Source organism: Ylistrum balloti, unplaced genomic scaffold (genome assembly GCF_031769215.1).
Source record: "Ylistrum balloti isolate Yb309-2 unplaced genomic scaffold, AGI_CSIRO_Ybal_v1 Utg369840, whole genome shotgun sequence".
Classification (NCBI taxonomy): Eukaryota; Metazoa; Mollusca; class Bivalvia; order Pectinida; family Pectinidae; genus Ylistrum; species Ylistrum balloti.
Window position 1 is genome coordinate 683,675 of NW_026781998.1, and position 27,737 is coordinate 711,411.

The 27,737-nt window shown below is 33.0% G+C and overlaps 1 protein-coding gene across 1 annotated transcript in view; it reads right to left on the reverse strand.

The window, feature by feature from the left end:
• Window positions 1–453: 453 nt before the first annotated feature.
• LOC132545339 (cytoplasmic polyadenylation element-binding protein 2-like) overlaps window positions 454–27,737 on the reverse strand; it is a 32,802-nt gene continuing 5,518 nt past the window's right edge. The window contains exons 2-8 of the mRNA XM_060209015.1: window positions 25,752–25,851; window positions 25,255–25,422; window positions 23,630–23,719; window positions 11,502–11,620; window positions 10,313–10,427; window positions 9,378–9,559; window positions 454–8,993 (exon numbers count right to left, since the gene is read on the reverse strand). Of these exons, the coding sequence (XP_060064998.1) occupies window positions 8,766–8,993; window positions 9,378–9,559; window positions 10,313–10,427; window positions 11,502–11,620; window positions 23,630–23,719; window positions 25,255–25,422; window positions 25,752–25,851 (1,002 nt within the window). The 3' untranslated portion in view covers window positions 454–8,765. The remainder of the gene's footprint in view (window positions 8,994–9,377; window positions 9,560–10,312; window positions 10,428–11,501; window positions 11,621–23,629; window positions 23,720–25,254; window positions 25,423–25,751; window positions 25,852–27,737) is intronic.

A 27,737-nucleotide genomic window follows, 5' to 3' on the forward strand; every position in this document is an offset into this window, starting at 1 on the left:
ATTCATAACTGTTTATGGATTAAGTATCACTGGGGATATACATATTGAAATGAACTTGTATGCCTCACCATGGTATAGAGTTGTGGCCCTTGATTAGTGTTGATGAAGTTATTCAGGTTGGCTTGCCTTGTTTACTGTATTTTTGAGACCTGTTGTTACATCTTACCAAGTATACTGTATTTAACCTGCAATAAGTTCAAGGGCCAACAAACAACTTCTGATTCAAAGTAAGATCAGCCGTATTACTGGACAATGGTATATCATCTGTTTTCAATTGACACAGCAATAGATGTGGATGGGCTTAATACCAAGCATGGACTTATTGCCACATAAATACAGTAATGGGCATATTTGTTTGACAGTGTTGTCGTAACCAAAAGAAAACCATCAAATCAAATAATTAGTTCAGAATCTTATAAAGATCATATAATTAGTAAATAATTAGTACAAGGATTACTACTGAAAGTCTTTATTTGCTGAAGAATTTCTTACACAAAGTGTTAAGTGTTAGAAAGATATTTTTAAAAATCAGAAAAAAAAAGTATTTCAAATATCAAGGCAGCAAAACCATGTGACCAATCCATAAAATGTAACTGATAACACTATTAATGCCTGGTGCGATACATTTTTTGTGTGTGTGTTTTATCAAAATTAAATACAAAACTATTGTAATTGAAATAAGCTTTCAACAACACCAGATTTGCTTTGTGATTATAAAAGAATGACTTAGCTTTATTAAAAACATAGAAACATCAGGACACTTTGTAACTCTGCATTCAACAAAAAAATAAATTTGAAAACTTCCCATATACAAACACAACATCCATGAGAAATTGGTCAGGAATACAGATGCATGCAATACCCTCGAAATATATATATATCTAGATATATATATTGAATTAAAAAAAACATGGAGGTGAACTGACACCAGATGATGATAGGTATGGTATGAATGACTACACCACAGGCTTTCTATGGAAGGCTATATCATTGTACAAATAAAGGTAAAAAAATAATTAACAACAACCACCAGTATTTTACAGAAGGCGGCATTTTTATACAATATTTGAACTAAAAATTTTATGCAAATTGTTTAACCAATAATACTGCATGTCAGTTGTTGATGAAGCTATGATATACACCTTCTTGTGTTGTAAACTGAAGTATTAAAAATAGTACAGGTATTGCAAAAGATAAAACAACTTTTTGTACTGATTTAATAAATAATTATCACTAAAATGACGTAATGATAAAAAAATCTAAATCAAAAAATTCTGTGCTCTAAAATAACAAAAGCTGTATAAATTAAAAATAAATATATAGTCACTCTTATAATTTCCTTTAACTATGAAACTAAGCATAAACAAAGAAAATAAGAAGGCAAGTGTACTGCTATACATAGCTCTATATAACATGATACATGTACAAAACAAATCAATAACGAAAATAAAGTGTAACTGTAGATATTGCACTTGTGGATAATGTTCCCATTAGTGCGAACACTGTTGGGAACAGGAAGAGCAGATACCACACCCATAACATGAGACCCTATTCTCTCTGACAACAAACCTTCATACTACACAACACCAAACCTTACAAATCCTATACTGGTCCTCTGTTTTACAAAGAATAACCTTAAAAATTGCCAACTTCAAACACTGGTATTCTGCTCTTCATGTGACTAACAATGGTGTGTCATCATTGACATCCATTGGGCTATATGTTGCTTGTTGACTGATGCAGATATATATACGGTATTAGCTAGCAAAGTTTCCTTTGACAAACTTGGATATAAAACAGAGTTTGTCCCTTTGCAGCTTGACTAAATTCTGGCAAGTATGTCTTTGGCAAAGTTGCACATAATCCAAAATTCATACAAAAAATTGTACACTGTTTGGCAAATCATGTTTGATAATAAAAAAATTGATCTTTTTCTCTGTGAAGCCCAGGGATATCTATAGACTAACAAGCCTCCTATAGGTTAGCATACAACACTTTCCAAATTATGAATAGACAGTTGTCTTCTATGTGTCCATAGGCCAACATACATTGCTTTGGAAGGCTCAGTGAAATACTATTGACCAAAATACAGTACCATTCATAGACCTATAAAGGGACAGGTCAGGAACATTTTATTTATAATACATGTATTTCTCTATGAGGTCTTGGAAAATCCCCTGTGTATAATTTGTCCTGGAGGCCCAGGAAAATTCCGTACAAGATACATGTACATGCATTTCTTTGAGAGGCCCAGGAAAATTATATATGTAGTATTTCCTTGGAAAGTCCAGTAAAAACTTCATAGACAAGTGTATGCAATTCTCTGGGAGATCTGGGGAAAAAATCATACATAGCATTTCTTGAGGAGGTCCAATGATTTTCTATAGGTTAGCATACAGTAATTCTACATAAGTTTCAGAGTAATCCCATAGGAGGCCAAGTAAAACCCATCAGCAATGTTGCCCTAAAACATCAAGGCAAAGTCAATAAACCCGGTTTAATATTTCTCACTGAAGTTCACTGAGGTTCAATAGGGTAGCTGAATGGACATAGAATGAATATCTGGACTATTAATTTTATCTCATCATGTTCAAAAGAATTTTTCTTCTTTATTCTGCATTTTAGTAAAATTTATAAATATAAAAGTATAAAGATCTGACTTTCATCAATCCATTTGCTAACGGTTGCAGTAAGTAGAGTTATCAAAACCTAGCATGCAAGGCAATAGTTTTTTTTTTTTTTTTTTTTTAAACATGTTTGTGCATACATGAATATCAGTGAAAAATAAAATCTTCTAATCATTTGTTTTAAAAAAATCAATCCCAGATAAACATCTAGGTTTAAACATCACCTTTCTACTGTCACACGTCACAATGTAATGCCTGAAAGTGGCAAGGTAATACACACAACACACAGTCCTGCACTGAGGAACTCATCACCACTTGTAGATAACAATAACAAAAGAAATCAGAAGATTAAAAAGAAATTGAAATGTAATTTCTCATAACTTCCCATGGAGAACTTGCATGGCTATGATGTATTGATTCTGAATCCTTCCTTATCATAGTACTGGAATTGTTGTAGACTATACTACATGGTATCGCAAGTTCATGTTAAATTGAAACCACATAAAAAGTATGAAAAAATAAATCTAATTAATAAATAAACATTAATCAACTCATATCAAAACGGAAAATACAAATTCAATTTACAAGTAGTGCCCTACATTTCAAGATATATATATATAAACCATGTAGCAGTACTTTTTTTTTTTACAGTAATCCCTGCAATCTGCATAACTTCTCCCAAAAATATATTCCAACAAACAAAAAATGTCAACACCTTACCTCATGAAATTATTTAGAATATCCAATTAAGATCATTTATAAATGTCGGAAGACAATGTTCAATCTGAATATTAAATCAAAAACACTGATTTTTTTTCTTAACAGGCTTGTACTATATATATTCCTTAATTGAACTTAGTTACGTTATGGAATAGGATCTACATTTACCATTTAAACCATTTTACCTTTTAACCATTTTATCTACATAACTATGTACTTGTAAGTAGATAAACATATTAGATAATTCAACATTCTAAACTAAAATTAAACTACCAAAATATCATCAGTTCTACTTCCTGGTTGAGACCATTTCAAAATAGCCAGTTTTAATTGGTTTACCTATATACAAATGTACCATGTTGGCTTTTAGTAGAACTCATCAGGGTTAGGTAAGTTATCTTGCTCATCACATTTTTTATAAGGTACTGATTTTTCCCCTTGAGAATCCCATATAGTTTGGGAGTACCAACCTATAAAAGGCAAAAGGTGTGAGGTATAATAATAAATTAACACTCAACCAGTATTTTTCCAATATGAGGTAGTGTAATCCTCGCCTAAACTGTTTTGGTGGTTAATGATATTGAACAATACCGTTAATTGTTTTTAGACTGAAATTAGATCTAGAATCACCTTATGTAAGTGACGAAGAAATTTAATCTTTCATTTTGAATGAACATCTCCAATAGTTCACAACAAAAAATAAAATCTTTAATGGATCAGAACTGACATTCTCTATCACAAAATTTAAGTGACGCTGTCTTGAAAACAACCAAGAAAACTTCATATAAAAAAGGCAAATTAGGCGAAACAAAACTGTCAAAAGTAATATAAAAAACATATACTGTACAAATACATAATTTACTACAAGTTGTGGTATCAGTAAATAAATATCTACTTGTCATTCATCAACAAAAGGCACTAACACCTAATAATGAGCCTTGTGTGACACAAAGATTATTTCAAATACTTCCAAAATTAGCTGTCACTGACTTCATTTGTCCCGCGGTACACTTAGATGGTTCTCCTAAAAGCCAACTCACCAATCTGCTCTTCTGTTACTGATCAGAAGTGGTCAGTAATACACCGCATGTTTTCATTAATCACAGACATGCTAAAACACCCTTTCCATAAGGTATACATATCAGCCAATCTCGGCTCCGTTGGACATCATACATGTAGAAATGTCAATTAGTAATGATATTCTACAAAACACTTAATTACCAGAGGCTTCTTTTTTTTATTAATCAAGCGACTGCATTTACTTCTTTTTTTTTTTTTAACAAACACTGAATATCAAATGAAGCATAAAAAAAAATAATAATAACAAAAATAAGATAGTTACTTCAGGACTTAAATATATATTAAGTTAAATGTTAGTATCTTTATTTTTACTGTACATTACAATTTTGTTTGGTATAATCATTCTGGAATGCAAGGTGGGGGAATTCTACATATTAACAACAGCCACTAAATAATCTATATTTGAACATTGATTTATATTCTTTTGTATAACAAATTCCATGAATAGAGCTAAAAAAAAAAAAAACACCTAGAATATAATTCTTTCTTTTACTCTTCTTTCCACGAAAATTTTGATAAAAAAAAAAAATAATCTGTCCATTTTTGTATTACTAGATAAACATAAATTAACTGAACTAAAGAAACATCTGACCGGAGAATAATGGCAGTTGTAGACAGCATTTCCCTACAGATCTACACACATATAAACCGGCAGTGGAGAATCACAGGAGTACGACATTGCTTGTATCAACACAGATAATAGACAGATGGTTAATCAATTTAAAAGTACAAAATACAATAACATATCAACAAAGAAATTAAAAAATATAAATTAAGCTTTCCTTTTCTTCATACAAAACAATAGCACCTTAAACAAAAATAAGTCTACCATTTACATTTTTTTTTTATCATTTTGCATCCACTATTTACACATTTTTATGAAGTGTAGTACAAAACCTGGAATATTACAAAGTGGAAATAGAAAGATACATGCTTTATAACACTTGTAACAATGAAATATGTGTACAATTTTCGCTATTTCTGCTAATATACAATATTGGACAACATCAAGTTTGATTTTAAAATGATTTCCCTTATGCAATAGTAACAAAAATATGATTCATTCTTTATTTACTGAAATTATATTTGGCAGATTACAGATGAAATAATTACTTGTTTACGTATAAAAAATGTTGAGAATAAAAATAAAAAGGCTTTCTTCTTTTATCATAATTGATAACATCATAATTACAGACGGGTATAGTGTTTCAAACTGGAAGTGACATATAACATTATCCATACAGATATTTATAATTCATGAACCCAATTCCATCCATTGGACAAATTACACAGTATACAACAACATCTACATTACACCAAACTAAAGTGTTTGGCATTCCAAGACAGATGCGAGTTAAAGGGATTGCCTCTACACACATAAAAAGCTAGGGATGATCACTTAGGGATAATGTTTTAAGCATGCAGAAAATGTATGATATGTGAAAATATCTGGAATACACCATTTAATAAAAATCTTAATGTTTATAAATAGGTTATAATATACTGGTATGGGATCTGGACTAAGGGGGATAACTTATGAAAGGTGTAACAAACTACATAATCTATTAAATTTTTTGAGCAAATGAAAACTATGAATACCTATTCACTACAAATGAAGTTATCTCCTGTTTTCCACAACCCAAGTTTTTTAACAGGACGTTTACAGTTCCTTTCACACATAACATATAAAGAGAAGTAAAAATACTCACCCCCTGATGGTATTTAAATATTTAATAAATTACACTCACACATTTCAATAATAAAAAGATCAAAATATACAAACAATCTAGCACTACAGTTCAACTATAAAATTCACATTCTGGATTTTCATTTCCTTAATAATCAAATATGTATCAAATTTTTCTAATTTGCTTCTATCTGAAATACTTTTTGAGCTTTTTCCCTATAGCAACAATCTATTGTTAACTAGATATAGTATCCAAGTCGGTACTCTGCTAGTCAATTAAAGTCAATCTTATATGCTTTATCAAATAAATAATATTTAGTATATACACTGGATTAGCTTCCAAATATGTTCCTAATTCCTATTATTAACAAATACAAAAACCAAAAATGTTTAATCAAAATTAGATTACTGTATTGCATAAATCAAGTTTCAAGGACTGGAGTTGTAAATGACAGAAGAAATTTTGTACTCGTAAAGTATCAGCAAATTTATGATAAATCAGAATTATACAAAAGTCTCTGTGTGAAACATGAATCACCAATGTGACAGAATGAGGTATCTTAAAGTTAGGACATCAATGACAAACCTTGATCTATCACAAATATAAAATAATTTATGAATCTACAGAGAATTTGGCAGCTCTCTCACTTAATCAAGTGTATTCATGTTTAAAAACCTCATCATCTTTTGTTATAAAATGTTATTGAATATGAAGTGGAGAAAAAATATCAAAGATTGTTTCACTTTGCATTTACTTCACACACACAAACACACTGGCCTGCAAAAACAATGAACATGAAACAATGAACCATACAAACTGGACAAAATCACAGTAGAAATCTGTTGAACATGACAAAAGATGTGTAAAACAGTAATTAGGAAACTAATTAACATATAACTTTGCATGCAATAACTTTTTAAAATCTTAAATTTGCACAAAAGTATAAAAATGCCTATATAAACCTTTAAATACAAAATTTAAAATGCTGAAATCTATCAAGAACATGTTCCATCATAAGAAAATTCCCTGCAACATTTCTACATAGTCACAATTTCTATGTAGTACAATCCGGTAAAAAAAACATTAAAATGACCAGAAAATGTATGCCCACTGTCGAAAGTGAAACACTTCATTATGACTAGATAGTACTCATTAACTCTCTGCGGGAAATGTTCTTGCATGTTAAGATACACAACCCCTCATAATTGTAAGAGTTGAAAATAACCACATTTTGGACAGGATAGTTCCTCTAACATATCTCTACACTTATGGTATGCTGCAAAGGACAGGTCTTTCCTCTTGTATTATGGGTAAATTCAATTTCTCCTTAATGCAGAGGTAGTTACACCTATATTGAATACTGGAACGCCAACATCTCCAGTGTAAAGTGAGCTAAACCCTCTTGTATAATGGGTATACTTTCTGTCATCCAGTGGATCGTTCCACCAATGTTTTGTCCTCTCCTGAATGTATGGGTAAACATATCCCATCTTGGAAAGTAAAGATCTTTTAGTACATACAGCTAGAAGTAGTAGTTTAACTCTTTGCACAAAAAGGGTAAACCTTTTTTGTAAGTAAGAAGAAGACTAAACCCTTTGAGCAAGTCAACCCATCCATAATGAAAAGCATCCCCTCTACAGAGTAACCAACCCTTATACAGTGTGCAGACTGAACGACTGCATGTTTCACATAAGCTGTGATTTTCTGACAGATTGTCTCCAGCCCTAGAACATGTTCCTCTGTACAGATGGCCATGTCCAGGTGTGTCTGGACTGGCTGTGCGAGACAAGTTGTCATTTAGTAAGTATAGTGCTAACCATATTGGTGTGGATATGTTATCCACAAAAAACATACAAAAAATCTGAACCACAGCATACCTATCTAATAGCATATCAGTTGAAACTGACTGTTTTCAACCACCTGCAAAAGTATGTTTATAGATGTGTGCACTTGCTCTTTATACTGACAATTCAAAAAGTGACAGAATATAATTTTCAAATAAAAATACACTCTACTAAATAAGCTACTGTTGAATAAATATGCTACAAGGCAAATAAAATAGTTCAAAATCCCATAAACCATGGTAAAGATTGACAGAAACCTTAAAACCTGATGAAAACAGTTCACAACATAGTTGTACAGGCTGTGATGTTGTCCTGAACATAAGCTGAACAGCTTTTGGCAATACTGCTGTTCTGAACCAGACAACACACAGTATTACGAGAGCACTAAACATCTATAACCATACCTCTGCTAGGAGATTAGGGCAAAGCTTCTCACCCTGTGACTACAAGTAAATACTTGTGGTCCTGTCAATTTGCCAGACACAATCACAGTTTTGCAAGGAGACTGCATAAATATCAAATAACTATATCCACATAATGTTGTGGCAGTGCAGCACTGACGAAATCACAATACAATATTTGTAATAAATATATTAACTCTAAATTCTGACTAAAATAAAAAATATGGATAACAGAATATCTACAGATAAATATATAAATGTTGTTTGTATCAAATGATCTCATAAATACTTCACATTTCAAAATCTAATCTGTCTCATCTTCTTTCCTTTAAAAATTATAAATTAGCTTCACCAGGCGACTCTGAATATCTGAACGAGGCAGCTTTTCACATTCCTGACCAAGCCTTAACACCATCGAAATGGTACAGCTCTGGGTCGATCAGCTCCTTCCTTTACCAGTGGCTTATGAAATTCTCTTCCTGGCCGAGAGTGGATCTGGGCCCAACAGTGCTCACAATAATACTGCAAGCAAGTGACATTTGCACAGAAGAATGGTGCAAACTTTCCTCCACATCTGGCACCTTGGCACTCATCACACATTTGGTCATCCAATACATAGGGTTTCACCTCCACCTGTAGAAAGACTCCAATGTTACACAACAGACTTTCAACAGATACTAATTTAAGCTTACCCAAAATTTGTAACTTGTCAAACTGATTTTTCTTTGGACATTTCAGTGTACATATAATGAATATGTGCCACCAAATGGACATTTTGCTTTAATTCTGAACATCATTATCTTATATACATCAATCTTTTAGACCTAAAAGGAAGCAGAGGGTCTTGTATGGTAAAAACAATCAATATCTTGGCTTCATATCTTTTCACTTCTGATCAAGGAATTAAACCCAACTATCTGGTGAAAAGAGAGTGTGCTATCCATGGTGGCATTAATAGGAACTAAAGACACAAGATCAATATCACAACTTTGACAAGAAAAACATTTTGCTTTTTACCCTTTTATCTATTTCCCCATGCTGTAGCTGGACAAATCTTGCACTGATAGCAGCAATGTAGCTCTGTTGATTGGAAAATGCCACTCTTCCTGCCCCCTTTGGGTACTTCAATTCTGGGTCGGTGTCAATCCCTGCATAGCATACACCGCCGTATAACCTATCCATTATCATAGCCAGCTCCACTGTAACAGATCAATCCTTTTGTATTAAGGGAGTATGGCAAGGCTAATTCTACAAACACTATGAAGTTCATGTCATAACATGCAATTCCAAGCAATTTGAATAGACTGCATGCTTTTACAAGCTTTTTGCTTACAACAAAGTTCATTTTGGTTCACTGATGTGTGAATAGCTTAAATCATTTTGATACAGGGTTTCCATGTAATAGGTGGTAACATCACTGAACAACATATGGGAGGCCAGTCACATGCCATCCCAGAGCAGATGGGTAAAGTGTCATGCCCATGGACACAGCTTTGATAACACAGGAAGGTCTGTGATCTCAGCTTCCTAAGAAATACAAACCACTCCCAGTTGGGATCAAATTACAGGAATGAAAATATTAGTCAATGACCTGTAATGGAAATGTCTTGAAATCAGATATTACTGACATGAGCAATAGTACATTTATTGTTAACTGTATTACTTGTGATTGAAGCAATGAGAAATTGTACTGTATCCTAAAATAAACTGATCAAAACACATTTTTACTGAACCTTTTTCAATATCGGCATTAAGCCAAAAGATAATTTTGTTGTCATTGACATTATTTCATAGAATAATGACATTAAGTTCTGAAAAATTCTCCAATTCTCGAGACTGACCAATACCTGTCAAATGGTAATATGATACTTCCATCCTGTGGAAGATATTCTTTCCTTTATTCAGGTTTTATCATCAGGAAATACAAAAATATTTTTTTCATTTTAACACACCTGCTCTCAGAGGTCTAGGAACTCCTCCAACAAAAATAGTTTTTCTTGGGTCAAGTGGCTGGGACCCATCCATCACAAAGTCAGAATCACTTAAGTTCCATGGCCGGATCTGAACCTGCAACACAGTGGCAAAGTTTGAGTTTACATCCTAAAACAACATCCATATCACTATTAATTTACAAAATCACAGCGAAATAATTTTATAATGCTGCATAAAACATTAAAACTTGATAGAGATGCTGTATTTTTGTGGAAGAGAAAAGGACTTTATATTGAATAAAGGGAACAAGATTAAGGCAAAATCTTCATGACTTTGCTAGATTTAATATCTTCTGAACTTTAGTGGTAGCTTCAGAAGCCATAGCAGAAATTTAAAATAGCCTGTTGCATCCTGGGATTGATAGGTCATCAGGTTATAGGTCAAATTCTAGAACAACTGCTGTGCTTGTTTACGATAAGAATGGCTTTGTGTAACTTACAAGAAATGATGTGGGACTATAAGAATTTTGTCAGCATACAAGAGCCTTCACTTATATTTAACAGTATAAACACTGATAGAGATATTGTTAAGTAAACTGTATGTAACATCAGGCCCTACATCTGTGCATAGACAGTCTTTGGAAGCTCCCAAGTGAAACAAGTTCAAGAATTTAAAAACTTATATTCCTGTGTAGCTAATATGTGGATCAAATCGAATTTTTTTTTTTAAATTGGCTCTGTGGCTTATATACCGGTGCTACTTATAACCCGGAAAATACGGTATCAGCCCAATGCTGGATGTCCTTTTTTTCTTTTTTTTTTCATTCTCTAGATCTGTTACTTATGTTTTATTGGTACCAGCAAAAGAAATTGATGTAAGGTCCAAGTCCTCCATCATCTTTTGTAGCCATATCATTTTACCAAGACTTACTGTCCAATATCTCAAAACATTTCTTTGCCATCTCAATCTGGTGAAAGAATTTTATTCAAAGCAAAGTAGTGAAGTAGAAGCAGAACAAACATGACTGGTACACTGAAACTTTATCAAAAATGCTTGAGACAGACATTTACCCATTTTGACAGGTAGTCATTTCTACATCCATATTCTTTCCTGAAAACTGACATATTTGTGGCTAGATGACTCTTACTAAAAATGGTGATTTAGAATTTGTCACGACCTTAGAAAATGTGGATTGCATATTGTACTTACAGGTTTATCTTTCATCGTAGGACTGGAAACACACCAGTACAATTTGTCATCATCCACGATACAGGATTCAATCAAAGCTTGGACTGACATCTCATCTTGAAAAAGTAAAAAGCAGTAACCTGCAAATACACAAAAGAAATCTATGTTAAAGAGCATAAAATTGATCTGTTTCGCTGGGTGAAAACAGAGACATTTCTTTCAAAAATATATGTTAAGATTAAAATGCGATATCTATACTTGAAATATTTAATTTAGTAATGCTATATTGCGAAGCAATTTTCTACCGTAAACTGTTTCAAATATTTATTTGTAACATAATTTATGTAACATGTTATCAATATTTTAGCTTGCATCCTTCTTCCTTTCTTTGATCATTTGCCCTACAAAACACTGCAGTATTGTGTAAATAAGAAATTGTGAAAGATAACTCAACCTGTAATTAATGAATTTTGAATAACAGAAATTTGATTTTGTCTTCATTTCACATGATATTGCAAAAGGAGTAAACTAATCCTACCTGGGGCTCTGACTCAGGGCCTCTGAGTTTTTGTTGTAAATATGCACTAAACTATCACAGGTTCTCACTGAGGGCCTCTGAGCTGTTGTTCAACATGTGAACTAAACTTTCAGGAGCTTTCATCAGCTTCCCTGACCTACCTATTCTACTTCCTCCCACCCAAAGGAATTTCTTTCACCTCACGGTATCTACATGTACAGCAATTAAATACGAGAGGCCCAAAGGCCTTAATGGTCACCTGAGTCACAATGCTTCTTGTAGCATGTCATAGAAATGATTTTGTTAAAAAAAAAAGATAACTTCAACTACATGGTACACATAATCCAAATGTAAATTGTGCATAACATTAACTGCTGTTCCATGCCAAGGCTTCTAACCAAGTTTGAATTTACAGAAAATATACAGAAATATATAACAAAATCCATCAAGGAACAATAAAAGATCTTTGAAATTTCAGTCAATATGACCCATTTTTGGCTCTGCTTATCAGTCCTGGGGGTCTGTCATAGTTAGTATGTGTATCTCATCACACTGTCAGCTTATACTAATAATTCTAACCAAGTTTGAACTAAAAGAAAATAAATAAAATATGCTAAAAAATGTAATTTTCCTATAAATTTTACCTCCTCCCCAGGGAAAAAAAGTGAAACCCTAGGGTCTTGAAATTTACCATTTTGCTAAAGCACCATAACACACTTCCACTCATGAGGATTGTTTGGTTCTACTTTATCTGGGTAATGAAAAAAGATTTTTGAAACTACAGTCAATTTAACCCATTTTTGGCCCCACACCTCAGCCCCTGGAGAGTCAGCTGAGGTCATCATGTGCATCTCATCAAATTGTCAGCTTATACTAATAGTTCTAATTAAGTTTGAACTATTTCTGAAAGAATTAAATAAATTATACTCAAAAATATTACATTCTTATATAAACTATAGTAAATTCTACCCTCCTCCAAGGGGAAATGCGAGACCCTGGCATCATGAAATTTACAATTTTGGTAAGACACTTCCATCCATGAAGAGTATTTGATTCTACATTATCTGGGTATTGAGAAGAATTTTCTTTAAATTTCAGTCAATTTGACCCATTTTTGATACTGCCAAATAGCCCGCAAGGGTCAGCTGAGGTCAATATGTGCATCTCATCAAATTATCATCTTAAACATATAATTCTAACCATGTCTGAACTATTTCCAATAAAAATACATAATTTCAATCAGGAGGTCCATGGGCCTTGACAGTGACCTGAGGTCTTCAGGTCTTTGAAAAGTTTTAGAACCTGTCCATCAGTTCCAGCATTTGGGTAGACAGGACATAACTGATATATGCATACTTACAAAGTTTTTATCGTTTCTAAGTGTGAAGGCTGAACTTTCAATGAAACAGAACTGATAACACTCTCTGTTGTAGTTTAGCATATTTGACTGACCCCTGTGACCTTGAATGAGGGTAAAGATAATTCATCTGAACAAGCATGATAGCCCTTCATCCCAGCAGGCTACTGGCCCAATATCTTGACCCTGGGCCTTTTGCTTATTGAGAAAATATTGTTTAAGATTTGGACATATTCAATACATGTGACCTTGAAAGTGGGTCAAGGTCAACAATATGAACATCTTGGTAGCCTTGCATGCCAGAATACAACAGGCACAATATCAGCACCCTGAGCCTTTCGGTTATTGACAAGAACTTATTTCAACACGTTTGGCCCTTGTGACCTTGAAAGTGGTTCAAAGTCATTCATTTTAACAAAGTTGTTAGCCTTTCATCCCAGCATGCTGCAGACCTAATATCAGCATGTTGAAAATGTTAAAAGTTTACAATGTACAACACACGAGGCACAACGCTGGACAAAATCTCAACATTACATAAAGGAATGTTTGGTTTTGGTTTTACCTCCTATCAACATCTTTGACCATGAAAGAACAGCCCAACTTATGAGGGATGAGAGCATGTGTTACTAGTGTGAATGCTTGTGGGAGGCTACAACACGTTTGTGAAAGCCTCCTTATGATAGTGTGGAACTGAAGCCAAACTTAATAATGCTACCATAATAAAGAATTAGGGTGTCAAATAAAACCAGCAGGAGATGCCAAACAATCACTTGATTATATTGTCATATAACAGTAAAACTAGTTGTTAAAATCCTTAATGCTGGGTGTTAGGAAGAGAAATGTAACCACCATTTGGAAAGATTCTGGTATGCCTTGCCCAGGGGACAGAGCCCAGTGTCTTTCTCAAAGAGACTTATGCTCAACTAGAGGCCAAAGGTAAGGCAGTATCAGGAAAACGTTTAGAGAGAAGAGAAAAATTAAGACTATACAATGAGGGGCTGTAGGTACCATTCTTATGCCCTACCTGCAGAGCATTACACATAAATAATTTTGAACAACAGGAACTACATTTATTCTCAACCAACAAAGTCAATAACTAATGTTTGTCACTGAAACTGCAAACTTATATATATACCCAAGTGTGTGCTGAAACATGATGTCTACAGACAATGTTGGTACACTTGTGCATCACATATCTCTGATCGTCATACTGAATGAAGATCAAATTCAGCACTGGAATATAATGATCATCCAGCTCCCATAAAGTTGCTTCATTCACATATAAGCTGCAGGCTAGGTATCAATATTTGCTATAAAACACAGGGTTTATATGCTTTATGGAATTTAAAAAGGAGTCATGAACGAAACAGACACTGAGGCCTCATGTAATCTCATAACAACTTTGATAGAGATGAGCTGATGATTAATAATTCAATTCAAAGATATTAAATACATAATACATAGTCAATTTGGGGATGCTAAAGTGACCCTATATGGCCAGCAAAAGTTATAACATTAAACTCAGGATGCCTATATCATCTATTTCCTACAGATATTCAATATATAGCACCTTTATCCTGCCTCTGTCCTTCAGAGATGACCTTGACCTGGCAGTATAGATGTAATGTGAAATGACTCCTGGATCACAGTATATTGATCTACCAAATTGCAGTGTTTAGCTGTATATTGAAGCCCTGATCCTTTGGGCCTAGAATCAATGCTTGCTTCCTCTGTCCACACTGAAGCTTTGTTCAAATTGAAGTGAATCGTCAACACAAACACAAGTTATTGATCACATCATAACAGCTGGCCAGTGAACACTTCAGTATTGGGGAGTGGCTAGGGAATTCAACCATTATGCATGTAACATGTAGGAATATATATCCCTGGTTGACTGTGTTACTGATACTGAGAAAACTCTGGATTACAGCCACACGTCATAATAATACACATACATTTAGTCAAATGTATGAGGCTACACACAGCCGAGTGTAAAGATAATACACATGTATATACAGGCAAATGGTATGCTGTACCATGATATATAAGACAATAGATTGCTTTATACAAACTGTAAATGTTAAATATTACATGGAGGGGTAATTTATGCATATAACACAGAGTAAGATCATCCAAATAATTGCCTGCCACATTCACGGTTCCAATAATGACATCTCATTGATACTAATTATATGCAAATTGTAGACACTCAATTAGTTCATGTAGAACGCATGTTTTAACTAGTTTGTTGTATGTGCCTAAATGTGTGACGTCTTTTGTAATCATTGAATATTATTCAATCTTGGTTCATTAGAATTACTATGCAAGGAATTTGAAAGTATAGACATTGTAATACATTGTATTTAAAGTAGGCAGAAAATCTAAATAAAATCCACCAATGGCGTTCTGCTGTACATAATTACATACAGGTTTTACTACAGACAGACATAACCACATTAGATTCTACAGTATATATCCACCATGGCTATATTCAACATCATCTTGTACAGATTCTAATTGATCATATGTATTTAACTGGCCTATTGTGTAATATATGTCATACTGTCATGTCATTGATATCATAAAACACATGTATGATGTCATAAATAAGTCACAACTTAATGACATCACATAATTGTCTCAATAGTGAAAAACAAACTGCTTTTATTGAAATAAGTTGATCTTATAGTGAAATTAATATCGGAATTTTCTTCTTCTTTTTCTTTTTTAAATATGGTTTACATGATGAACAAAGTCCATGGGTGTCTGAACAGTGTCACCTGACTAGTGAGCTTAAAATGCAAAGAGCCATAACTTCGCAAGTTACAATCAAATTGGTCCCTTTGTGAATCCCATCTGAGATCTTATTAATGTAAGGTTGTAAACAAAGTTTCATTGAAATTTGTTAATATTTACTATGCTATAATGTCTACAAGGTCCAAGGTAATAAAATTATGAAAGTCTTATAACTCTGCAAACAGTGATCAAATCAATTCTATAGTCATTCACTCCACATCTTATTAATATAAGGCTGCATGCCAAGTTTTCATCAAAATTTGTCCTGATTTATTCAAATTACCATGTTCACAATGTCCAATGGTAATACAATTCAAAAGGGTCATAACTCTGTAAAAAATATTATCAAATCTGTCCCATTGTCAGACTCCTCTGAAATTGTATTGATATAAGGCTGCACACCAAGTTGCATTTAAAATTTCTGTTTATATTTACTCAGGTTATCATGTTCACAAAATTGGCAATGAAACTCTAACTAAAACTCAAAAGAACCAATACTCTGTATATTATTATCAAATCAGTACCATTGTCAAACTCAAGCAAGATGTTAATTATGTCAGGCTGCATAACACGTTTCATCAGTATCTGTTCATATTAACTCAAGTTATCTTGTTCACAATGTCCAATGAAAAAAGAACTGGACAGGGCATTACCTCTGTAAATATTGAATGAATTGATCCCAATGTCTAATTTGTCCAATTACAAGATCTTATTAACATAAGGTTTCATTAAAATGCCTACATATTTTATCAAGTTGCTGTGTTCACAACAAAAAGGTTAATGCACAACGTAAGATAACAGACGAAGAACAATTGCTAAGGGTCACCATAACCACTGGTCAGGTGACCTAATAAAATCTTACGACTCATACCATTGACATAAGGAATCTATTAAATTGGTTAAACAATTTATTGAGTCCCTGACTCAAATACATGTGACAGATCAAATTAATGAACTCATTTAATGAATTCTATTTACATTGGCACTGTAAAATCTTCTATGTATCATAATATACAGGTTCTACTGTACAAAATCTCATACAAGTTCTATTGTACATAATCACATACAGGTTCTACAGTACATAACCACATACAGAATCTGCTGTATGTAACCACATGTATGTCCTGCTGTACATAATCATATACAGGTTCCTGTACATAATCATATACAAGTCCTGCTGTATATAATCATATACAGGTTCTGCTGTACATAATCATATACAAGTTCTGCTGTACATAATCATATGCAAGTCCTGCTGTACATAATCATATGCAAGTCCCGCTGTACATAATCATATACAAGTCCTGCTGTACATAATCGCATACAAGTCCTGCTGTACATAATCATATACAGGTTCCTGTACATAATCATATACAAGTCCTGCTGTATATAATCATATACAGGTTCTGCTGTACATAATCATATACAAGTCTTGCTGTACATAATCATATACAGGTTCCTGTACATAATCATATACAAGTCCTGCTGTACATAATCATATACAGAATCAGCTGTACATAATCATATACAAGTCCTGCTGTATATAATCATATACAAGTCCTGCTGTGCATAATCATATACAAGTTCTGCTGTACATAATCATATACAAGTCCTGCTGTACATAATCATATACAGGTTCCTGTACATAATCATATACAAGTCCTGCTGTACATAATCATATACAAGTCCTGCTGTGCATAATCATATACAAGTTCTGCTGTATATAATCATATACAGGTTCTGCTGTACATAATCATATACAGGTTCTGCTATACATAATCATATACAAGTCCTGCTGTACATAATCATATACAAGTCCTGCTGTACATAATCATATACAGGTTCTGCTGTACATAATCATATACAAGTTCCTGTACATAATCATATACAAGTCCTGCTGTACATAATCATATACAGGTTCCTGTACATGATCATATACAAGTCCTGCTGTACATAATCATATACAAGTCCTGCTGTACATAATCATATACAGGTTCCTGTACATAATCATATACAAGTCCTGCTGTATATAATCATATACAGGTTCTGCTGTACATAATCATATACAGGTTCTGCTGTACATAATCATATACAAGTCCTGCTGTACATAATCATATACAGGTTCTGCTGTACATAATCATATACAAGTTCCTGTACATAATCATATACAAGTCCTGCTGTACATTATCATATACAGGTTCTGATGTACATAATCATATACAAGTCCTGTTGTACATAATCATATACAGGTTCTGCTGTACATAATCATATACAAGTTCTGCTGTACATAATCATATACAAGTCCTGCTGTACATAATCATATACAAGTCCTGCTGTACATAATCATATACAGGTTCTGCTGTACATAATCACATACAGAATCTGCTATACATAATCATATGCAAGTCCTGCTGTACATAATCATATACAAGTCCTGCTGTACATAATCATATACAAGTCCTGCTGTACATAATCATATACAGGTTCTGCTGTACATAATCATATACAAGTCCTGCCGTACATAATCATATACAGGTTCCTGTACATAATCATATACAGGTCCTGCTGTACATAATCATATACAAGTCCTGCTGTACATAATCATATACAGGTTCTGCTGTACATAATCATATACAAGTCCTGCTGTACATAATCATATACAGGTTCCTGTACATAATCATATACAAGTCCTGCTGTACATAATCATATACAGGTTCTGCTGTACATAATCATATACAGGTTCTGCTGTACATAATCATATACAAGTCCTGCTGTGCATAATCATATACAAGTTCTGCTGTGCATAATCATATACAAGTCCTGCTGTACATAATCATATACAGGTTCCTGTACATAATCATATACATGTTTTGCTGTACATAATCACATACAGGTTCCTGTACATAATCATATACAAGTCCTGCTGTACATAACCACACACAGAATCTACTGTACATAATCATATACAGGTTCTGCTGTACATATTATATACAAGTCCTGCTGTACCTAATTGCATACAGGTTCCTGTACATAATCACATACAGGCTCTGCCGTACATAATCAAAGGTTCTACAGTACATTGTGTTACAATTGCCAAAAATATCAATAAACTATAATACATTGCATCATATACAGTATATATATATTGGAAGCCTGTCAGATTATTGAAGTACAGATTTTCTGAACAGAATAAGCCAGACATTTTTCTATCTTTAGGCACCACTATGTCGATGAATAATTAAATTCATTAGTTCTTGATTTGGGAATTGTATCTTTTTGAATATGACTAACGTCACTGAAACGGAAGAGAGTGATTGAAGTATTCATGATATTGCAAGCCTATAGCTTGTAACATACAGATCCTTTTTAATGAATGAATTTGAGCCCACGGCAATGACAATAAACTTATTAATTTACACTGATGAAGCACAGTTAATCATGTAAAATAGAAACATTTATCATACATGATCTGTCATATGTGAAACAGTGAGTTGATATCTCTATGAATCACACGTCCTTAAAGGTGTATTATCATAGCTGGGAGTATAGTATAGTACATATATACATACATCACTGCTATTCATTGAGATACATTTCCACTGACCACACAGCTGATAAACCTGATTATCAACAAAGTTAATACACTTCTACTTTCAAAATCTTATAATTTTACTATCTGAATATGAGAAGACCCTAAAAATGAACAATACCTAAGTTACCATATATACAGCACTGCAGATATATTATGCATGAATATACTTAAATAAAGTCCAAAATATTTCCCTTATATTCACATTCATTAGAAAGCTTTGGTACAATGGCAGGAAATTCACCATCTCTAAAGTTTGACAAAGCAATTTACTTAAGAATCTCATTCAGATTTGGTTCTAGGGAGGAAGTGCTTCATTAGATAGTGAGAGTATGGATTAGCAGTGCTAAAAATAAACCTGAAGCAAGCAGAGGAATGTTGTTAGATGCTCAAAATCTATTTTTACATCAAACACCAGATAAGTTTTACATAGGGAAACAGATGTTATCCTACAAGGAATAAAGGAAACTGGTGGGGCTTGTAATCAAGGCCAGTATTGTCCACACCATGGCGGCATTACATACACATAATAAGGCCATCAAAAGTCACCAAAGGCAATTCTCATCAATACCACAATGTACAGGATAATGGCAATCAATGAGGTGGAGGTCCTTCTAGGCACATTCCTGCCAGAAACCTCCGCTAACTTACAATCCATTACAGGTACATAATAATTACTGTGTATGCATCATATCCATTCATAACAGTTATTCTCTGTAAAATGGCTCCCTCGGGAAATTAAAATGATGACTTAACAGATACCGTGATATACCTGTTCTCGATATGCTTGATAAAATTTGTATTGATGGATAAATCCATTTAGTGGTGCTGCTATTTCAGAAAATTCTATAATCAATAATGAATCAGATACTTGTATTAATTTGAACTTTGTCAGTTTAACGCATATAGCTACACATATAATCATACATATTTAGATATTTTTTTGTAAGTAATAATTTTGTAGGGTATTAATTTCAAGGGAGAAATTTGTACATATATACATCTAGAATGAACTCTTCTGTCACTAGAGAACATGATCATGAATAAACCATATATATCCTGCAATATATACACCCAGGGGGACAAAATTAGCTCTGACTCCGAGTCACCAGTGGGCTTATTACAGGACAATGAAACACCATTAACAACATTAGTGTTACTCAACAGCTTTAAATATATGTGTGGGCTTATTACAAGGCCTGAACTGTGACACATGTTTGCTTATTGTAGTTTTAAGTCATATAACAGCCAGAGTCATTTAAGAATGTACCTGGTTTCAAATATATTGCAATTTGATTTAAGTTTGACCAAATAAGAACAACTTTTTGCGTCCTTCTTTTTCCTGAGCATAACTAATATATATATTATATATATCTTTGATAAGTGAAGTAATGGAACAAACTGCAACAGTTAAAAATCATATAATAATCATTATCATTTTGTGTAAGAGAAAGAAATGTGTATTGTATCTCATCCATATTTTAAATTCAAGTAATCACACTTTGTGCATTCTTCAACTTTCAAAATCATACCTTGTCTTCAGTAATATAATAACACAGAGTTTATTTCCCTGTGACTTTAATTAGCTACTGGGTGTTTATCTCCAAACTGTTCTGGATATTCAATCATGTGTACATTACTGTTAGGGTATCACATAAATAAGTGCTTAAAATCGCCCCATGTCAGAGTTGAATTAAATTTTGTTGCAGAAGCCTGGTCATGAACTAGACTCTCCTTAAAAATCTGAGGTCTACATTTGCTCAAAAGACTTTTGAATAGTGGAGTTTGAGTTATTAGAATAAATGTAACAGTGATTTTTGGGACTCAGATATTTGAGTCCTGGACTCCTGCTTTTATTGTGGGACTCACTCGAATTTTAAGAAAACACTGTTTCTCTAAGTATTTTGGAATTGGGTGTTCTGGACTCACTAAACCTTCAAAAATCACTGTGTGAAATATTGAGATATTTGTTGCTAGTTGAGAAACAAGGGAATAACATACAATATTTGCATAAGTGGATACTTTCTATGTTACCTATATCATGTATAATGATTTTGTGAATGAGTCTTCACTAGATTCAAAAGACCTTTTGATAGCGATTTCAAACATGTTACACCTGGTAATCAGCTGAGGTATTACAATTTGTATTATGATGAAGGTACATGACCAAGATTATGTACTTTGGACCTGACCAAGCTGCTTGTCTTGCAGGATTTATGGGGTGCTGAAGCCACAAGATCTCCATGTACAGATGTAGTCTCTAGATCTCCAGGAGTGAATAGGAACCAATCAATAGGGCCACAATCAATATAGCTAGCACACAGAGGTAACCACCACTAGGCTCCTATTTCACCAGATGCTACCAATCATATACCCTTCCATAACTCACCAGTCAAATAGCACACAGCAATTAATAAAACTGAATCCTTTAAATCAATGTATTATATGACAGTAATTATCAAATCATTAATTCAATCATTAACTAAGGGAAAAAGACTGACAGATATTTTCAAAGAGGGTCTCATTGGATAAATCAATTTCCAAATTTTTCCAGTACTGTTGTAACATCTGTAGATGGTACTTCACATAGTGATTCTCCACATGCATACATTGTGCATCAATAATTCATGGTACATCTACTGCCCGTTTTACCTAGTAGTGTAACTTTGCACACAGCTGTATCCCTTCTGATACAGTATATTTTTTGTCATTGTATGGATGGAAATTTTCAATACCAATTTACTTCTGAAGTTTTCCAATAACTAGAATTAACAAATTCAACACCAAACAGTCCTATAGTAGGAGACTTTCACAGTGAAAGTAAAATTCAACATTGTCAAAACAGTTTCACAAATATGCTCCAATAATACTACATCATACTTATTCAAGCAAACGGAGTATCATCATTTGTGTACAATTCAAATGCATGCTACTACTATTTCACCTTGGTGTTGTGGAAGATGAGATAAACAAACTTTAATAAGTCTCTGAAAATATTACAACCACAGAGATCTTAATAGAGTAAAATCAGTGATAAAATACAGACAGTGACAGTACACTTCCCTTGTTATATACCAATTTCATTTATTGGACATACAGTGCTTTGTGAAATATGCTTTAGTATATGTCACACAACATAACTGTTAAGTCGTAACCAATGCTACGTCCAGTGACCTTCATGGTTAATTCCAATTTTATTCTACAGTCGTCAGCAGAGCAGCTAATTTTTTTCATAGCTATCTCATGTATTCTCATATACAAATGATAAACATCAAAATTCATATTGCATTGAATGCGATATATTACGGACGCCTTTTTGCTTACAAATCAGATTTAAGGTAATAACATGTTTTCAGATTCTTGATAATTTTCTCCCTAAAATAACAACAACGGACCTATTTCTCAAACTATTCTCTCATGTTTTTATGAAGACAATTGAGTTTTCATTGTAAATAAATAACTCTTGATGGACATTAACAGGGAGTAATTTCTATTATCTATACAAAATACAGTATGGAAGATAATTATAACAGTGGTCTATACGTGATGTCCTCAAATTGCCTTATATTGTCAATTTCGTTTAATTTTTAAGTAACTTTAATTACTTGTATATGCAGAAAATTATTTTGAAGAATAATTTCATTTCTGTCCATTGATACATATGTTTTAAGGTAAACAAATGTGAATTCCTGACTCATAACATTTACTCAATATTAATCCTAAACAGTTAAATAACTTATCATGATTTATTTGATTATAATTTTCAACTAATTCCAACACCAGCAAACTGGTATTTGTGGTATAAACATGATATTTAACTCCATGACAAAGGTCAGTCCAGTATGACCTAATGAATGACGCTGTATTACTGACTAAGTATTTCAACTAACCTTTTGGAGGAAAATAGGATTTGCTCTCTGCCTTATGGGGCCAGTCAACAACCAGGGCACCAAATCTTCTAAAAGCTGCAGTTATTTCCTCTGAAATACATATATAAAAACAACTTTGAGTGATATACTAAGCAATACATGTCTATATTTCATATACAAACATAATTGCTGTACTGTAGGTCCATTATAGCATTTTGGAAATATACATTTTTTCCACAAAATTTACTTATACAAAATTCACTTTATCACTTTTCATCACTTTCAGCTTCATGTGATCAACCATTCATAGCTTTAGTCCAGAAAGAAAAGACAATGGTTCAAATTTCTGAAACAAATCCTGGTCAAAATTAGTAAAATCCTAACTAAAACTTTGAGAAGAGGGAAGTGAATTACAACTTCACTGCCCTGCAATATGCCCACAACTTCAAGTCTAAAATATTCAGTTGTCCCATGGGCTTATGGCAGGATAACATGTTAGGGTATAACACAAGTTATGCTGAATAAACCAATTTAATGTAGTATAAAACTGACTTTTGGCCAAAATCAGAGATCAGAGATAGTGACAAAGCACACAATACTTAAATAATGTACATGTACATAAACACAAATGATTAGGCATCCTGTGTGAAAACATCATGTGGGATAACTCTATCCAACATGGGTGCACTTAGTGACCTTTACTACTATTACACAACATTACAATGTCATAATGGAAAGCCTGTCAAAACATTGCATGCCTGCTCATGATGATCTTGGAAACGACAACTAACTCCATCTCATAAACAAAATATTAATACACCTGTTTGCTATGAAGAAATTGAAGAGAGAGAAGAAAAATAGTCCACCATATGTGGGTATGAAATGTGACAAAGCCTCAGTTCAGACCAAAGTACCTGACCCTTGGGTAGAATTTCCTGATTCCAAATGCCTATACATGGTTAACTTTACTAATAAACATTAACATAACATACAAGGAAGCTTAATATGCAATGTTTCTAGGACTATAAACCTCGCAGTTTGACCTAGTGTGAAATACAACGATAACTATGTATAGTAAATTTTCCTCGTAAGAAATGATTGACACTCCAGAGTGAAATTGTTGGGGTATGTTCTTCACACTCAACCTAGTATTATTGTAGTTAATAACCCTTGTCATAATGATATGTTAACATGTTGGACGTGAGTTATTTCAACATAAATCCCACAATTATTACTTGCTACAATAGTATACACATAACATCACAGCGGTTTTACATGTGTACAGTTGAAGTCTTTCACACATTTAATACATTTAAAGTTTGTGCATATTTTCCCCTACTTCACTTAGCTTGAAATCAGTTCCTCACTCAATCATAGGATCTAGAAGATAGGTATGTGTGTTTCCTCTAATTTCAAATAGTTTTTCATAAGATGTAAATATAGGGAAGTAGAGAAGCAAATTTGCCTTTATAAGTCCTTCCAAGCAAAATATATTTCTGTTTGTTTGGATTTTTTTTCATTGATCTGTTGCATAATACAACAGTTTCTTTAATGCTTTCTATTTTTTTCATTTGCTTAAAATACTCTATGTTTATTCTAAAAAGTAATATTACTGCCTCTAAGTATACTCATCAGAAATTCTTTACCTTCATCAATGTCAGGTGGTAGACCCCCAACAAAGACTTTCCTTGAGAATCTCTCTATACGTTCTCCCTGGGAGCCAGGAGAGCCTTGGGACCCCCCATGAAATGACCCTCCAGACTGGTCTAAACTGTCCTCATCTAGTCCTTCTCCAAATCCAAAAGTAGGTTTTCCTAAAAAAAAAAAGCAGACAACTAATGTATCTACTAAATCATATTTCACTTGGTGTATAGATGTATACAAAGTTCAAATTCTTCCAATACCAAATCATTATTGTAAGTGTTTAAATCAAGTAAAATGTGTAATTGTACTTTTAAACATCTCATTAGCATTTTAATCTTTGATATCTATATATTTCATCTGATAATAATTACAAATTAAAGGATAGGGACTCGTCCAAGTGACAGATAACATTGACAAGAAGATATGGGCAGTATGTCTAATGAGAGCTAGGAAGTATTAGGCTTTCAGACTACAGGTACATTAACTTTAATTTACAAACCTTTGAGGGTTTCATTAGGATCTCCAGTAGACCTCATGATATCTAGTAGCTGGGTCTCGAATGATGAAAATCTCATGCTATCATAAGAACCACTCCGATCCTAGAAAAAAAATACATAAGTAAAATCAATAGCACATGAGAGGACACTTGGGATTCTCTGATAATACTAGAACCCTGGAATCATGAAGGGAAAGTCATTTCAAGGAGAGTCAAAGAAAATAATAGCTGTAATTCTGCAGCTCCACAACCTCTGCATGCAGATCAATAGTGAGCATCCATCTCTTTATTTTGGTTATCTTGTTTTGACACTGTTAAACATATGAAGCCAGAATTAGAACAGTTAAATGGAGATTGTTTTCCTTTAGAATTATTCGGTGTTCCTGTGCCCAATTATAGCAAATCATAATGACGTACAAGGCATATAAGGAAAAATCCTTTCATATCTGCCATAAATAATGTATGCATAGCATTAATAAATGTTTATGGTCTGATCCTTGTATCAATGTTTAATTTGGAATAGGAATATATCCAGTCTTGATTTTCATTACTGAGTAGTTAACAGCTTTATTACATTGAAGATCCCCAAAACTCAAAGGAACATGTACATGTATGTATATGTTTCATTTACTTGAAAGACCTTACCATGTAACAGCTGTTGCTCTCACTAATTATCTGGCTTGTATTTTCAATGCTTGCCTATTTTTGTATCAGACTAATTAGCAACTTATCTTCTTCAACTAAAGATTTGTTTAATGTGACATTTCTAAAGTTATAGATATGTAGGTGGTTCATCTTACATGTTTCTTTGACTCTCATATCTTTTAACAAAATGGATATATTGTTTAATATGTATATGAAATTATTTGTGCACACATTGTTGCAAAAAAAATATACTATTGACCTAAATAAGTAACAGTACATTATTATATACACAGTTTACAATAATTGTAGTTAGTGATATATCATAATGTTTTATATTTTTGTACAGATAATAGTGTATATATTTTACAGACATGCACAGGTCATTTTACCATCAACTGTTATCAGTTGAACTATCAAGTACACATATTTAATGTTATCGATGCACAAACAAATAATGTGCGAGGTTTTGTGGGAGTAAAGGAATGAATTAATTCTAATTGAAAGAATCAATTTTAACAGACTTGTTCTCCTTTTTATCTTATATTTTGCCAACCTTAAGTAGATTAAACATTACTGTGAAATCCAGCATTTTAGCACTTACTTCCTTCTCATCATGATAAAGGAAACTAAATACTGAACCTACCCATAATCATGGAAGTTCCTGATCTACATCATTTTGCATATCAATAACAAGTTTGATTGTTGTTAAAATTTAATGTCTGCATTTGTTCAGTCATCGAATTACTTTTGTAATTGTGAATTATATATCAACTAATTAAAGTTACATCAAATAAGATAATCTTAATATAATATTCTACTGATGAAATTACAACCCTAACTGTGATGCAATTGAACAATGCCTGATTCAAAATTGCTATTAAATCAAAGTTGAAGTTTTTTTTAAGTTTTCCCCATCCTAGATATGTTTTTAAAATACTCCCCCCACAGATTTCTTATAAGTGTTGGTGCAACAGAAAACACTCTCTCTGAAAATTCCATTCCACAAATGACTTCTGGGATGGAACCAAGATTCTATGTGTGGAATGCTAAGTGATAACTGTGTGCCATACTTAGCTATATTAGATCATGTGCTGATGAAATCTCCTTAAATTTCAACAGCAGTTCGAAAATTTGCACATTAATATATGCATTTATACAAGTATAACTTACTTTCCACTTCATTTCACTTCTATTTATAGGTACAACTCCTGAAAATGTCTTCTTTTTTTTATTTCTTTGGAAAACAATGAATTAGTAACACATGATAAAGGATAAACACCATAATCATGGTCATGTAAATTCTTGTTGTTATCTCATAATGATACCTCTGGGATAGTTCTGAGA